The 15,669-nt window shown below is 43.3% G+C and overlaps 1 protein-coding gene across 1 annotated transcript in view; it reads left to right on the forward strand.

Moving 5' to 3' along the window:
• Positions 1-5,209: 5,209 nt before the first annotated feature.
• LOC308284308 (homeobox protein Hox-B8a-like) overlaps positions 5,210-15,669 on the forward strand; it is a gene marked incomplete at both ends in the record, with an annotated part of 15,291 nt that continues 4,831 nt past the window's right edge. The window contains 2 exon segments of the mRNA XM_080724885.1: positions 5,210-5,429; positions 5,432-5,665. Of these exon segments, the coding sequence (XP_080581011.1) occupies positions 5,210-5,429; positions 5,432-5,665 (454 nt within the window).

Here is a 15,669-nt window from a genome sequence, read left to right on the forward strand (position 1 = left end):
AGTTTAAGCTCTTTGTTTTATTATATATTTTTATAGAACCAAATAAAACCTCCTCAATGAAAATAAAAAGCATGGCTTCTGTTCCGGGATGAAGTGACGCAAAGAGGCCACTTGGTGGCACTCTTGCTCCACCGATGAACTGAACTGAACTGAACCTCAGCTCTGCTTTGTCCGGCCGGGTTTGGGAGGAGAGCACAGCCCGCCCCGAGGCCTCTTTCCTTCCACTAAACACACACGCACGCACACACACACACACACACACACACACACACACACACACACACACACACACACACACACACACACACACACACACACACACACACACACACACACACACACACACACACACACACACGGTCAACTTTCCAACAAGGGGAGGAGGAGGAGGGGAAAAAAGAAAAGGGTCATTTTAGAAGCCAGGAGAGGCTTGTTCTTGTTCTTGTTCTTGTTCTGTGGAGGAGGTTTTGAGGAGAGGGGGAAGCGACTAGATTTATGTGTCGCTGTGTGTGCTTTGGTGTGTATGTGTGCGTGCAGCGTGCTTGTGCGTGCGTGCGCGTGTGTGTAAGAGAGAGAGAGAGAGAGAGACGTTGAAAGCCGCTGTCACATTGAACAGAGCTTTGGTTGATAGAAGCGGCGGTAAGTGCTGCTCAGTCAGTGTTGTGAGAATGGATAGTCAGCTTGACTCCAACCATGTTTATCCAAAGTAAACCAAAGCCTCGGCTACAGCAGGCCTACTTCCTACTATAGGCTATATTATACTCTAAAGTTGCGTGCAGCTGCTCATGCATGGATGCAAATAGCAGATCTACAAGCTCACAACATGTTGTGAGCTTGTAGACCTGCTATTTGCCGCGCGCAAACACCAACCATGCAAACCAGCAGCGCAGCACGCAACTATACTTTAAGTAAAAGTATAAAATCATTTGGATTGACTGTGTGTGTAAGTGTAACTGTCTACAACATTCACACTAATAGTCCTTTTACAGACACCATGTGCTATATCACTGATATAGCCTACTGTATACAATGATAGTGTTATAACAACATTAAGTCTCTGGTGGTCTAGGAATGAAGTTTACAACATCACACAACACGCTTGCTTTGCTTGGAGGACGAGAGCAAATAGCAGATCTACAAGATCACAACTTGTCATGTTTGTAGAGCTTGTAGATCTGCTATTTGCCGCGCGCAAACACCAACCCAGGAGCACGCAACCATATACTTTAAGTAAAAGTATAAATCAGATGGATTGACTGTGTGTAAGTGTAACATGTAAGCTTATAATGCACACCATTCACACCAAAGGATAGTCCTTTTCAGAACCATATCAATGATATACTGTACATGTTAAGAAGAAGTGCTATAACAATGTCTGGAAGGATGTTTACAACATCACACTACAGACTACACTATACGGTGCTTTGCTTTGCTTTGCTTTGCTTTGCTTTGCTTTGCTTTGCTTTGCTTTGGAGGAGCAGAGCTTTGGGAAAGTCCCTTTCTCCAGCCCTGGTTTATAATATAATCTCACATGCGCGCGCACACCACGTGGTCACATAAACACAAACTTGAGAAATGTTAACTTTTTAATTCATTCTCTGCAGTTGTTAAGATGTTTTTAACGAGCTGAGCTGAGCTGAGCTGAGCTGAGCTGTAGCGACGGGCCGACGGCTGGCTTCTTGGTGACACTACACGCACGAGGAGGAGGAGACGTGACACGAGGCCTCCATCATCACATTGAGAACAGAACATTTAATCTCCGTTTCATTAAGATTTCATGTTTTTTGATGTGTTTTTTCCCCTATTCTGAAAATATGAAGAGATGAGCCGCTTTGTCAGCTGCATGGTAGAGCCTTGTTGTTGCCTCTCTATGTTTGTTGTTGTTGTTGTTTGTGTCCAGACAGACACTTAGAAGGTTTATAATTGTTCTGGACTTTGCAGTCCAATGCATACGCGCTGAATTACATCTACAGATACAGTATGTGGTAGGCCTTTATCAAACCGCATACAACGTTTAATTGAGTTTTATAGCAGGTGTTTGGTGTAACATACTGCTGCGTGTATTTATGTCAGAAATATGAATGGTTTTGGACATCATATAAATGTTTTACTCTCCTCCCCGTATACAAAAGGCAGCTTTTAGAGCGTCTTGGCTACTGTGCAGCATATTGTCATAAACACAGCGTCATAAACTAACAGCATAGAAGAGAGAGAGAGCGAGGAAGGATCAATTATTCTCTGGGTAAATTGTTCGGCCCAACAGTTAACGAGCGGCAGGCTGATTTAAACGCAACGTGAAAATAAAATATAAGCTCATGGAGAGATGGAAACTAACCCCGCACGCAGGCTGCGTGTTCTGTCCTCCTCGGCCGTGCACGCACGCACGCGCGTCCATATAACGTTGATGACACCAGGGCCCAAATTAAACATTTAAATGTTGTTGTGGTTGGTGTGTGAGCCGTGACTGCAGCGCGCACGGCAACACGCAGAGAAACGGAGCTGGAATCATAAAGTAAAGGCTGAGCTTCCAAAACCTGCAGATACAATTAATGAACACAGAATCAGATCAATTAATGATGATTCACAGATAAGACTAATATTATAAACAATGGGAAGTATATATAGGCTATATTATTTCTTAGTCTTTGTGTTGGCAGTGTGTCTGTACTGTATACTGTTAGGCTACCATAAAGCAGTGTGTCTGTACTGTATATTGTTAGCCTACCATAAAGCAGTGTGTGTCTGTACTGTATACTGTTAGGCTACCATAAAGCAGTGTGTCTGTACTGTATACTGTTAGGCTACCATAAAGCGCAGAGCTCTCACTCCCATACTTAACTCACTCCCATACTTAACATTACGAGGATAATATTTTACGAGCCTTGGCTCGTTAAAAAGGTGACATACTGTAACCTGGGGGTCCGCGGGGCTCGGCCCCTCGGCCCTTGACAATATATATAATAATATTATATAATACAACCTTGTGGAGAGGAAAAAGCAACAATTACAACAAATAAAGACATTTAAATAGTACAGGGAGTATTTCCTGCATGTTGGACCAACCGGCGGGCCGTGCTGTGCTACCAGGCTATACGGTATCAGCGCGTCATTTTTACGGCCTTCGGTCAACTTCAAGGCGCGCGTCGTAAAACCTCTTTAACGGCTGCTATTTTTTTTTTGGAACGTAAACAACCAACACAGCCAGCGAGCAGCGGCGGCTCGGCTCGGCTCGGCGCGGCCCCGGCGCGTCGCTTTATGACGTTTTATAGTTTGTTAAAGCGTTTACAGCCTCCCTCCGACTCCTCCATTAGCGGCTGCCCGCCTCTCCTCCCCTGCACGGCGGCCTGATGGCCCGGCCAGCCTCCCTGCAGGCCCCGGGCCTCCACATCTTTATACACATCATATTTAGAAACACTATATTACTATTATATATGATCCAATGTTATACAACACTATATTACTATTACTATATGATCCAATGTTATACAACACCGCGACGCGCGGCCCTGTGCTCGTTTATTCTGACCTGATGGAGGAGGAGGGGTGCGTGTGCGCGCGCGTGTGAGATTAGATAGAGAGGACGAGACAACTTGTTTTAAAACCGCAATTACATTTATAGTACTTGTTAAAACTGATGCCAATTAGGATGGCCTTCTCTCTCTCTCTCATTGTGCTATATGCTCTCTCTCTCTCTCTCTCTCTCTCTCTCTCTCTCTCTCTCTCTCTCTCTCTCTCTCTCTCTCTCTCTCTCTCTCTCTCTCTCTCTCTCATGACATTTGGAATCCTCCTTCACTCGACTGATTCTAAATGCATTTCTCGTTAAAAATGCAGACAGAAGGAGAGAGAAAAAAGAAAAAACAAATATTAATGAGATACATATAACCCCCCCCCCCCCTTCTCTCATCCCCCTCTCCTCTCCTCCTCCCTTGTGTTTTTAAACTTCTCTTTCTCTCTCTCTCTTTCTCTCTCTCAGGATGGAGGCTCCAAGCTGTTCACAATCACTCTCCTCTCCTCTCCTCTCCTCTCCTCTCCTCTCCTCTCCTGGTTGAATTGGAGGAGAGAGGCTTTGGTTGGTGAGGATGAGGGGGGGGGGGGGGGAGGGGGGGGGGGGGGGGTAGAGGGGGGTGCATCTGATGGGATGCAAAGCGGCAAAATTCTCATTAAGTCCCCCCTCCCCTTCTGAATATATTAATGCTGCACATATTCTCTCTCTCTCTCTCTCTCTCTCCTCTCTCTCTCTCTCTCTCTCTCTCTCTCACCCCTCCTCCCTCCACCCCCCCTCTTCCCTCGACGCTCCCCCCTCCCTCCCTCTCTCCCTCCTCTCTCTCTCTCTCTCTCTCATTCTCCCTTCTCTCCGTCTTTCTCTCTTTTTCTCCTCTTTTCTCATTCTCTCTCTCTCTCTCTCTCTCTCTCTCTCTCTCTCTCCCTCATCGCATTGTATCACATCCAGACAGCGTGGAGGCTTGGACAAACCCGAGCCGAGCAAAGCGCACCGAGAGCCGGGCTGAAAGAGAGTTGAGGCTTCGGTCGGAGCGGAGCTTCTAGTGGAGGAACTGGAAACACTTCTCTGGCTGCTTCTGGTTCTGGGTTGATGTGGTTGTGTTGTGTGTGTCAGTGTGTGTGTGTGTGTATATGTGTGTGTATGTGTGTGTGGTGGGGGGGAAGGAGGTGGGAAGCCAATGGGATGTAGACTTTGATAATAGATGCAAATGAACCGCGCCGTCGCACCGGTAGCAGCGGAGGCAGCGAGGCTGGCAAAGCAGCGGCGCCGCGGAGCGAAGAATCGGAGAGAAATATGAAACAAGTGATCTGTTGTGGAGGAAAACCCCGCGTCCCGGCGTGTCTGCACGGGGACTGTGATGCGACACAGTCTCTGTTCTCACTGTTGTTCTTCTGCCTCTCTCTATTCTCCTGTTTCTGCTTCCTCTTCTTCGCCGGAGGTTTTATGGAATCGGCGTGAGATCGCTGTTTGGTTGGTGTGTTGTCGTTGTTCACATCACCAACACAACAAGACAGTCTGTTTGTTGTGGTTGAGAAGAGAGAAAAAAACAAGAACGAACTGAAGGCTAGCTTTGACTGCTGCGTCCAACCTTAAAAACTACCTTTAATGCTGTTTCTACTGCTCAACAAACTTCTCTATTCAACTAAAAAAACACAACTTGAATACAAAACAAAACAGACTTAAAAATAAAAAATAAAGACATAAAAGATGAGTTCGTATTTCGTCAACTCGCTCTTCTCCAAATACAAGAGCGGAGAGTCGTTGCGTCCCAACTACTATGAGTGCGGCTTTTCGCAGGACCTGCACGGCGGCTCGCGGCCCACCGTGGTGTACGGCCCGGGCTCCGGGGCCAGCTTCCAGCACGCCCCGCAGATCCAGGACTTCTACCACCACCCGGGGGTTAACCCTAACCCCAACCCGTACCAACAGAGCCCTGCGCGGTCACCTGCCACGCCGGCGAGCCGGCCAACTTCTACACGGGCTACAGCGACGCGCTGCAGCGGCAGAGCGCCGCGGCGCTGTTCGGAGGTGCCGACGCCGGGGACCTGGTCCAGTACACCGACTGTAAGCTGGGCGGCGCGCCGGGGCTGGGAGCCGACGAGGCGGACGGCACGGAGCAGAGCCCCTCGCCGACCCAGCTCTTCCCCTGGATGAGGCCGCAAGGTGAGGATTTTAAAACCCACCGCAACCCCAGAGGAGGTTATGTTGAAGGTTGATGTTTTCTTTTCTCTTCTTGTTCTTCTTGATTTCTTCTCCTCCATGCGGTCAAACACAAGGTGAGTGTCAGAGTGTTCTGCCCGGGAAAAGAGGCAGGCAGGCCGGCCAGGGAAGGCACAGAGAGCCGTGGTTGAGTCAGGCAGTGTCCCGTGGTGGAATGACACAGAGAGATAGGGAATAAACTCTAAAGCCAGGGAAAGTTGTATAAGTTGAAAAACAGAACAGTTTTCAGGCTCCATTTCCTGCGGTTCAAAGCCTCGCACAAAGAGGCCGCAGTTTATGGTTTTATTGAAGCGGCGAAACAAAACTTGTGAATGACTTTTTATGGTTTGATTGCCTCCTGAGTCCCGCGGACACAAAGAGGCAGACAGGAGGAGCAGGGCTCGGCAGAAGGGACAGAGAATGGAGCCAACGGCCGGGGGGAATAGAGCTATAACAGGCCTCCGGTTCTTTTCTGTAAGAAATATGATGGAATCTATTGGAAGAGGAAGATAAAATAATAAAAGACAGGACAGAAGTTGAGTCTTTTCAGCCTTTCTTTTCTGTCCTTGTAGCCTAGCTTCATCCCCCCTGACACAGAGAGAGAGAGAGAGAGAGAGAGAGAGAGAGAGAGAAACCTAAAATAATGACACAAGAGACAGTGGAAAAAGCCAAAGCAAACGGGGTGAGAGTTGAACCGCAGATGGTCAGCTGTACAGTCGCAAAATAGCAGTGAAAGTCTCTCAAAGTGTACAAAAGGAGAATGTACAAATGGACCCTATAAAAGGGAACCATTTGTAGCCTACATTCTCCATTTGTACACGCATTTGGACAGAAATACAGGATTGACCCTGGGCCTTGGGTGTGTGTGTGTGTGTGTGTGTGTGTGTGTGTGTGTGTGTGTGTGTGTGTGTGTGTGTGTGTGTGGGGGGGGGGGGGGGGGGGGGGGGGGATCAATTTCATTACACCTGCCTCTCCATGTGTAAATATATTGATATTTCGTACATTTGTACATAAATGTTGACCCTTAGCCTGCGGGTCCATTTGGTTACATGTGTCCACTCACTGTCAAGAAAGCATATAAGTTAACGCAGGTGATTTTTTTTTTTACAGTGTGTGTGTGTGTGTGTGTGTGTGTGTGTGTGTGTGTGTGTGTGTGTGTGTGTGTGTGTGTGTGTGTGTGTGTGTGTGTGTGTGTGTGTGTAGTTTTGCACTAGGCCAGAGTTTTAGGTTTTACTGCCGGGGTTTTTACGACTGTGCCGTGGTGCGGGGATTAGACTGTTTCACGGTGGCCTTTCCCCTCAGGGGTTAACAGAGAGAGAGAGAGAGAGAGAGAGAGAGAGAGAGAGAGAGAGAGAGAGAGAGAGAGAATAATGTGTGTAGGCCCTCAATGTGCTGGAGAGATATGATCACATGTGTTACATGTATAGACTATCATATCACATAACATGTTGATGTAGATTATCATAGCACGTAGACCAGTGGTTCTCAACCTGTGGGTTTGGACCCAAAATTATTATTATTATTTATTTATTTATTTTGGGGGGGGGGAGGGATGATTAACATAATGTGCAAACATTGTTTCCTCACTCAACAGTAAACAAACCAACATAAAGTTTAAGTGTATAGAAGGTATCTGCACATTTCTAAAGTGACAATTTAATGACTTTTTAATACCTCTAAAATGACAAATTCAATTATTGGGGGGCAGAAATTGTAAAGACATTGTGAAAATAGCAGATCTACATGCTCACAACGTCTCGCAACGCAAGGCATTGTTGAGCATAGAGATCTGCTATTTTCCCAATAGAACCGTGTTAGTGCTCGTAGGGTGGGGGGGGGGGGGGGGTCCCCAGTTAAAATATGATTATTTTGGGGGTCGCAGCCTGAAAAGGTTGAGAACCACTGATGTAGACTATCATGCAGACCATGCAGGGGTCAGCAACCTTTTTGAAATGAAGTGCCATGTTTTTATTTTGCAGATAGTCATTGTGCCATGCATGTCAACTTACATTTTAATGACACCATATACAGACATATTTTGATTGTCAACAAATTATTAGACTAAGCAATAACCCACCCATATCTCCCGACTCCTTCTGAGTTTTAATGAATGTAGAATTAGGTGCAGGATGTAATTATGTAAATTAGGTGATTTCATTTAATTGACCACGTTTAAAAAATATATTTTAAAATAAAAATCCTCTCTCACATTGTGCCAGTGTACCAGTGATCACCCTCCTCCCCTGTGCCAATGTTGGCACCATGCCTAAGGTTGCCCAGCCCTGATGTAGACTATCAAATGTATCATAGCCCATATCTGGGAATGCCAATATATATCCATATTGTGTCAGTCTAACCAGTGTGGCTGCCCCTTTACACGAATCACACTTGCAAATGAATTCCGTCTTTGTCCCTTAATTGTATGCCCATATATGGAGATCCCTGATGTCATCAATATTTAGCACAAGCTATATAGAAATCCCCATGTGGACATAATGTGTGTGTCTCATGCGGTCTGTAACATATCAGACATCGATGATGTCAGATGTCAGTCGTATCCATATTTGGGAAAATATTTTGTCCAACTTGAACAACCAACTCGAATCATCACACTTGCCAAAGGAGAGGTCACTTTTCGCCCTTAGGGCGTCTTACTGGTATAACATGTCGTCATAACAAAGACTATATGATATCATTATGTAGCATGTAGACTAGACTATCATATGTTGTAGGTACCCTAAAATGTAGACTAACATGTAATAGACTCAGGCCATCACATGTACTATCATGAACACTGTTACATGACATTACATGCATTTAAATACAATGCTATTAACCATCTAGACTTCAGTAAAAAGTAAAAACAGTTAATTGGCTTTGTACTTGGACTGCTCTTTTCCCCCTTCAAATATCTTCGTAAAAAAATAAGCGATCTACAAGCTCAGAGGAGCTATAGGTAATGTTTTTTCCCCCCAGAATATATAGGAGATGCTGGGATTTCAAGTGGATAAACATTAAACCGAAATGTTGGGGTTCCTTTGAAACGTGTGTGTGTGTGTGTGTGTGTGTGTGTGTGTGTGTGTGTGTGTGTGTGTGTGTGTGTGTGTGTGTGTGTGTGTGTGTGTGTGTGTGTGTGTGTGTGTGTGTATGTGTGTGTGTGTGTGTGTGTGTGTGTGTGTGTGTGTGTGTGTGTGTGTGTGTGTGTGTTCTACACGCACGTCGTGGGTTTTAATGCGGACAGAAATCGAACGGCGCTGATCATCATTTAAATAAATGTTGTTTCGTGGATAAATCAACGTCGAGGGGAATATTTATATCACACATTTTATAGGTAGCCGATAATTGATAGCTTAAACCTATAGCACAAAAAGATTGATTTCACGGACGTTTTTTTCACACACACACACACAAGAGAGAGAGAGAGAGAGAGAGAGAGAGAGAGAGAGAGAGAGAGAGAGAGAGAGAGAGAGGATTGACATGTATAGTAGCCTATTTTGTTTGAGCCCATATATTTCTTGTAGTGTGTGTGTGTGTGTGTGTGTGTGTGTGTGTGTGTGTGTGTGTGTGTGTGTGTGTGTGTGTGTGTGTGTGCGTGTGCGTGCGTGTGTTTACGTGTTGTAAGGCAGTATTTCTGACTGCTTTTATGATAGTGATCGTAAAACAACGACGAGGCCCTTTTATACCTTTAGACGGTGCCGGCCGTGCACGCGCACCTCACATACACGTTGATCTATCCGTGCTCGTGGCTTCGTGGTATTTAAGTAGACCCTTCACGTTGAAGAGTCTTAAATGTGTGTGTGCGGTGCGGAGTGCGTATTGTTGCGTTTACAAATACAGCATGTATTTGTAGAAGATAGCGAATTCCATTCATATTTTAAATATGTTAAAACTCTCGCTGTCACAGACAAATAAACAGCAGAATATTTAGCGCTTCAATAGCTTTGTTGAGTGCGGTGATGTTTACATTATTCGTGATATGCGCGTTTGTCACATGGGTATGGGTATGGGTTCACTTATTAAATAGTTTTATTTTAGAATAGAATAGAATAGAATAGAATAGAATAGAACATAACAGAACAGAACAGAACAGAACAGAACAGAACATAATAGAATAGAATAGAATAGAATAGAATAGAATAGGGGCACTGACTAGTAAATATGTTTCTATTTGGAGACATAAGATAAGACTATCATAGTTGCCACATCAGCGATGCCAAAATGGAGTGAAAAGCAGGAAATCAGACATGGTTTCACATTGTGGTGCTGCTACAATAACACTGAATGCTGGATCATATTCATATATATTTATATATCCATGACTTGACATGCGGAAACGTTTTCATTTTTCAACCCTTCTCATAGTTATTCTACCCTACAAAAGCAGAGTGCAGTAGGCCTAATAGCCTAGGTACGTTTTTTTTGTGCATGTCGCCCAAAGGTCCAATTAGCCTTCTTGATATTGATGGGTGAACAATTAGCTCAAGAACAGATATACAATCAGTGTAATATCACTTTTATGCCTTTATCTCATTTGGCTGATCAGCTGTACCACTTTTAAAGGAGTAGTTCACCCCCAAAATGTCTTTTTTTTTTCATTGATTACTCATGCCATGGAGAGTAGAGTTCAATAATATCTTTTGTTTTTTGTCACATTCCTAAGACAACAATTTGATTTGAGTAAATTTACCCCCATTGATTCCGGATGGTGACCCGTTTCGAAACGGGTCACCATCCGAAATGAATGGGGGTACATTTATTGTTATCACATTTATGTCTTAGGAATGTGACAAAAAAACTAAAAATATTATTGAACTCTACTCTCCATGGCATGAGTAGCCTAATCAATAGAAAAAAAGTCATTTTGGGGGTGAACTACTCCTTTAAACCCTTTGTTGTGTGAAATGCTTGTACGTATAGTCTATACTGCACTCTGCCCTTGTAGGGCAAGATTGTGAATTTGAGCCACGGTCGGAACACCGTTTGATGATCATAGCCTCTCAGACACAAAACGTAGAATATGTTATCGTCTTATACGAACGATATTCTCCAAAATCCCATGTGGGTAGGCTACCATAGGAGAGATAACAGGCAAACATTGATCAAAAGAAAAAATGCTCTACATTCTGTAATTGTGTAGAATTAGTAAATTAAATAACGCAGATGTTTAACAATATTTTGAACTCTTGAAAGCGTAAATTGGACCCGTAAGGGCCATTTGGTTTCATTTTACGCGCTCGAGGAGAGTTAAAGATCTATAAGGGTCCATTTGGTTACCAACTCTCCCATCGTTTAGCTGGGGAGCACCTGGAACCCCTCCAGGGACCACTGGTGGTCCCCAGACCACTGGTTGAGAACCACCGACCTAAGGTGCAAATTATTTTTTCACGTCGTTTCGGCTATAATTGGGGAACACGCGGTGATAGTTGGAACATGGTGGCTGATGAAGCGTTAAAACGCTTTCCAAACAACAAAAGAGTTCCTTGCTCTCCACGCAGCGCACATCATGAGGCTCGTGCACTCGTGTCTGGGCTGGGAGAGTCCCTCTCGCACGCGCTCCCAACTATACTTTAATGTGAGACACAAATGAAATGAAATGAAATGAAATCTAACACAGAGTTCACCAACTCTGTAGCCGTAGCCATGGTTACGCGCTGCTATGTAGTCTACAGTGCAGTACAGGCCAGTGGATGTCTGCTGCTGTTGTGTTGTGTAATAAGACAAAAAAAAGCCCCTTTTCCACTGACATGGCCCCAACACCACACCACTCCACACCGCCCACTCATGCCAGGTTTTCCACTACAAGGTACCTGGGTAGAGTGGTGTGAAAGCGGTACTAAAAAGTATCCAATCCAGAGTAGGTCTGAGCTAGGCCAAACAGGGCCAAACACTTCATGACTGATCACTCACTGACTTTTTATTTAGACCACCAGGATATAGCTGTAATACATGATAATAATAGATCATATTGTGTTATAATCACTGTTATAATCTATTATAGTGTATTATAATTATCATAGTAATACATTAATACTTATAATCCATTATAGTGTATTATAATTTAGGGTAGTTGTAATACAAATACTCACAGTTAAAAGGGTCAATTTGTTTCTTACTGATAGGGGTACTTTTGTGTAATGGAAAATGTAGATATTTTGTATGTGGTGCGGTGTGGTGTTGTAGTGTGTATAGTGTGGTGCTAAAGCTGCAGTGGAAAGGAGGCTATAGTAGTGAATGATGCTGTCACGTGCAGAAGACATTGGTCTACAGAAAAGGAAAATAACAATAATAAACAGGGTATGACATTAAGGCTTGTCCTGTTGTCAGGGACAACTAATACATCTTTGTGGACAAGTTTATTAAAAATGTAATTGTCCATATGGACAAGTAGCTCTTGGTTTCACTTTTTCTGTGACGCTCCTAGCAGCTTTGTGCTGTATGTCTGTGGAGGGGAGGGGGCCACTCCACAAATAATTTGTCAAATAAATAAAACATCTGAAAAAGAAATGCCTGGACAAGTGAATGGACAATGTACTTGTCCGGAGGACAAGTGCCTCAAAACGTTAATCTAAAACATTCATTTGTGACATGGGCTACTAGACTAGTACAATAAGCAAAATGTTAATTTCATGCCCTGATATGTGATTTTATGCCCTGATATGTGATAAACACATTCATTTGTGACATGGGCTACTAGACTAGTACAATAGCAACATGCATGTCTGCTCGCTCTGCTATAATGGAATGTGTTCTAACTGTGGTGCAGTTTCTTTTCAACCAGCTGGAGTAATGTATAGCTGTCCAGTGTCCACATGCCTTCATGAAGACATACCAACCATCTATACCTCGCAGAGCTGATAGTTATGTGTGTGTGTGTGTGTGTGTGTGTGTGTGTGTGTGTGTGTGTGTGTGTGTGTGTGTGTGTGTGTGTGTGTGTGTGTGTGTGTGTGTGTGTGTGTGTGTGTGCGCGTGCGTGCGTGCGTCGCGTTAAGATGGATTATGGTGCATTTTCATAACGTTAAAGGTATGTTGCGGTCGCCTGGCTTTGTCACAGCTCAGCACTTCATATGAATGGCTTCCATATATTAAAGGATATGTGCATGCCAGCCAGGGTGCCCAGCTCAGTGCCACGGTGCCCAGTATGGTGACATGGTGCCCAGTATGGTGCCATGATGCCCAATATGGTGCCATGATGCCCAATATGGTGCCATGGTGTGGAAGTGGCACACCCATCCAGCTAGAATATATATCATTTTAATTGAAGTTATAAACTATGATAACATACAAGCTGGCGTCCCTTTTCTCCCTTTTTTTGTTTTGCTTTGGTTGGGAAAATTGCAAAATACATGAGATCTGCAAGCTCACAAAGCATGATGTAGATATAGAGGTGTTACGTGGTTCAACAATGTATGTTGATATTTTAAACATTAGTGCCTCAATTGTCAAAGCACTAATAAGTACAGTATTATGGAATATTATGTTCCTATGAAAATATTCATACCTTTCCTGGTTTTCATAACTACACCATAGATAAATACTGAATGTCTGTGAAACCTGCAGTATGATCCATGAGTCTGAAAACCTCAGTGTTAATGATGAATATGATCCAATAGGAACCATTTCACTGAGACTTTCTTAATTATGTTCACATGTCTGTTGATTTATAGTTCATATTATATGACTACCAACCGTTATCCATGTGTGCTTTCTACTGTAAATACAAAAGGATCCTGTATGACATACGAGTACATGTGAAGAATATTAATTCAAAACGAGACAATGAACCTTTGATAAGAGACTTATTGTTGCTATAGGGAGGCGAATAAACGCTAACTTCTCCCAAATGTATTGGTTAGAAGTCGAGAGCGACGGACATCATTAATCCTTTCTCAGAAGCAATGTCACAAACAACCAAACAAACCACGCTCAACATCACCATGTCACCACAGAACCCTCTTCCTCTTCGTGTTCCACTGATCCTAACACCATAGGATCAGCCACACCATAGGATCAGCTTGTAGATCTGCTGTTTTTGAAAATATATAGAGTCATCTCTTCAGACTCCCCCTTATACCTCATAGCACTTAATGTACCACAATGACCATACATGTTAGTTTTATATCTGTTCTTTCTGGTTCTTATAAGGTGTTTTTTTTGTATTGAAATAGGTGCGTATTCTACCCATGTTCTTCTTAGATTGCTATTGCTGTGCATTTGATGTATTGATGTTGATGTATTGATGTTTTATCTTGCTTGTAAATCGCTCTGGATTAAGTGCGTCTAAATGCCTAAATTGTAATTGTAATTGCGTATATATATATATATATATATATATATATATATATATATATATATATATATATATATATAGTAACCCTTAAAACCACATTCTTCTTTCTATTCCATAAACATAATGTACAAGACAACTGATCATCATAACATCATACAGTATATCGTCACTGTCGGGCAGAACCAAATCTCAAAGTTTCAAAATAGTATGTTCTTTCGTAATACAAGAGTGTTGCATAGAAGTAGTGAAAATAGCCGATCTATAAGCACACAACGCATCGCGATGCAGATCAGCTATTTTCACTATCGGCTCTAGGATACCTCAATAAAGCTATTGGGCTTGTTGGGCTTAACTCATATAACATACAATGACAGACAAATAAAACACATGCAAAGAAAATACACAATGCATAATAAAAGGTCAGGGGGAGGTTAGGATAAGCTTTGTTTTCTTTTACCAGTTTTCAAGTAGCATAACATACATACATAATTCATAATCATAATCAACTTCATTGTCAAATCACAGGTTCACATGTTGTGTAAAGAAGTCGGTGGAAGAGTTTTTGTTTGTTTTTCCTACAAACTCCTCATCGTTTGTAGGAAAGGGAAGAAGAACAGAGATAGGAAGAGAGAGCAAGCAAAGCAAGGATGAAAATTAAATATACACACACACACACACACACACACACACACACACACACACACACACACACACACACACACACACACACACATACACACACACACACACACACACACACACACACACACACACACACACACACACACACATACATACAAGCAGGTCAGGTGGTGTGAGGTAGAATATACCAGTCTATGTGATGATTTTATTTAACTCGTTTTTAAAATAATAATTCAAAGGAATGGTTTTGGGCATACAAGGTTTCGATGATAGAGTATGTTAAGTTCTATATACTCCATAAACATAATGTACAAGACTAATGATCAGAACACTATATATATATATATATATATATATATATATATATATATATATATATATATATATATATATAATATAGTAAGTTAAAGCACATCATCATCCAGTGTGCTGACCTTGCTGCCTGTTGTCCAGAGGGTGTACTTCAGTACTTGTGTACATCAAGCTGCTATAGGAAACAGGAGATAGGCTCCTGACCCCAGAGGCCAGGGCAGGGAGGGGGGGGGGGGGTTCCCCAGAAAGAAGGCTATACTTCTCACTTCACTGCAGAGTGGAGGAGGAGGAGGAGGAGGAGTGCCCCAGGGGCCGTAGGCTAGACCCTCTCTTCTTTTCCCTATATAGTCTAGTCTACATGGCTTCACTGAATATAGCCGATGTGCAGGCTTTTAGATGAGGCTATTGTCAGGCTAATGCTGCATGCATGCATGGCCGGCCCCGGAGAAATAAGGAATATAGGGACACAAGGCGAAATACAAAGACACGAGGCGAAATAAGGAATATAGGGAAACGAGGCGAGGGTTGGTGTGGTTTGGAGACATTTCCTGTATGGAGCTGTGAGGGTGTCAGAGGATTTGGTGTAAAAACATACCATCCTTTCTGCAGTGCTCTCTCTCTCTCTCTGCTCTCCGCGGTGCTCGCTCTCCCTCCCTGAGCAGGATTACTGTGTGTTGACATGGGTTTAGGCCTGCAGTGATCACAGGATTACACCTTTAATACCGTG

Source organism: Nannobrachium achirus (genome assembly GCF_963921795.1).
Source record: "Nannobrachium achirus genome assembly, chromosome: 4".
In the NCBI taxonomy this organism is placed as follows: domain Eukaryota; kingdom Metazoa; phylum Chordata; class Actinopteri; order Myctophiformes; family Myctophidae; genus Nannobrachium; species Nannobrachium achirus.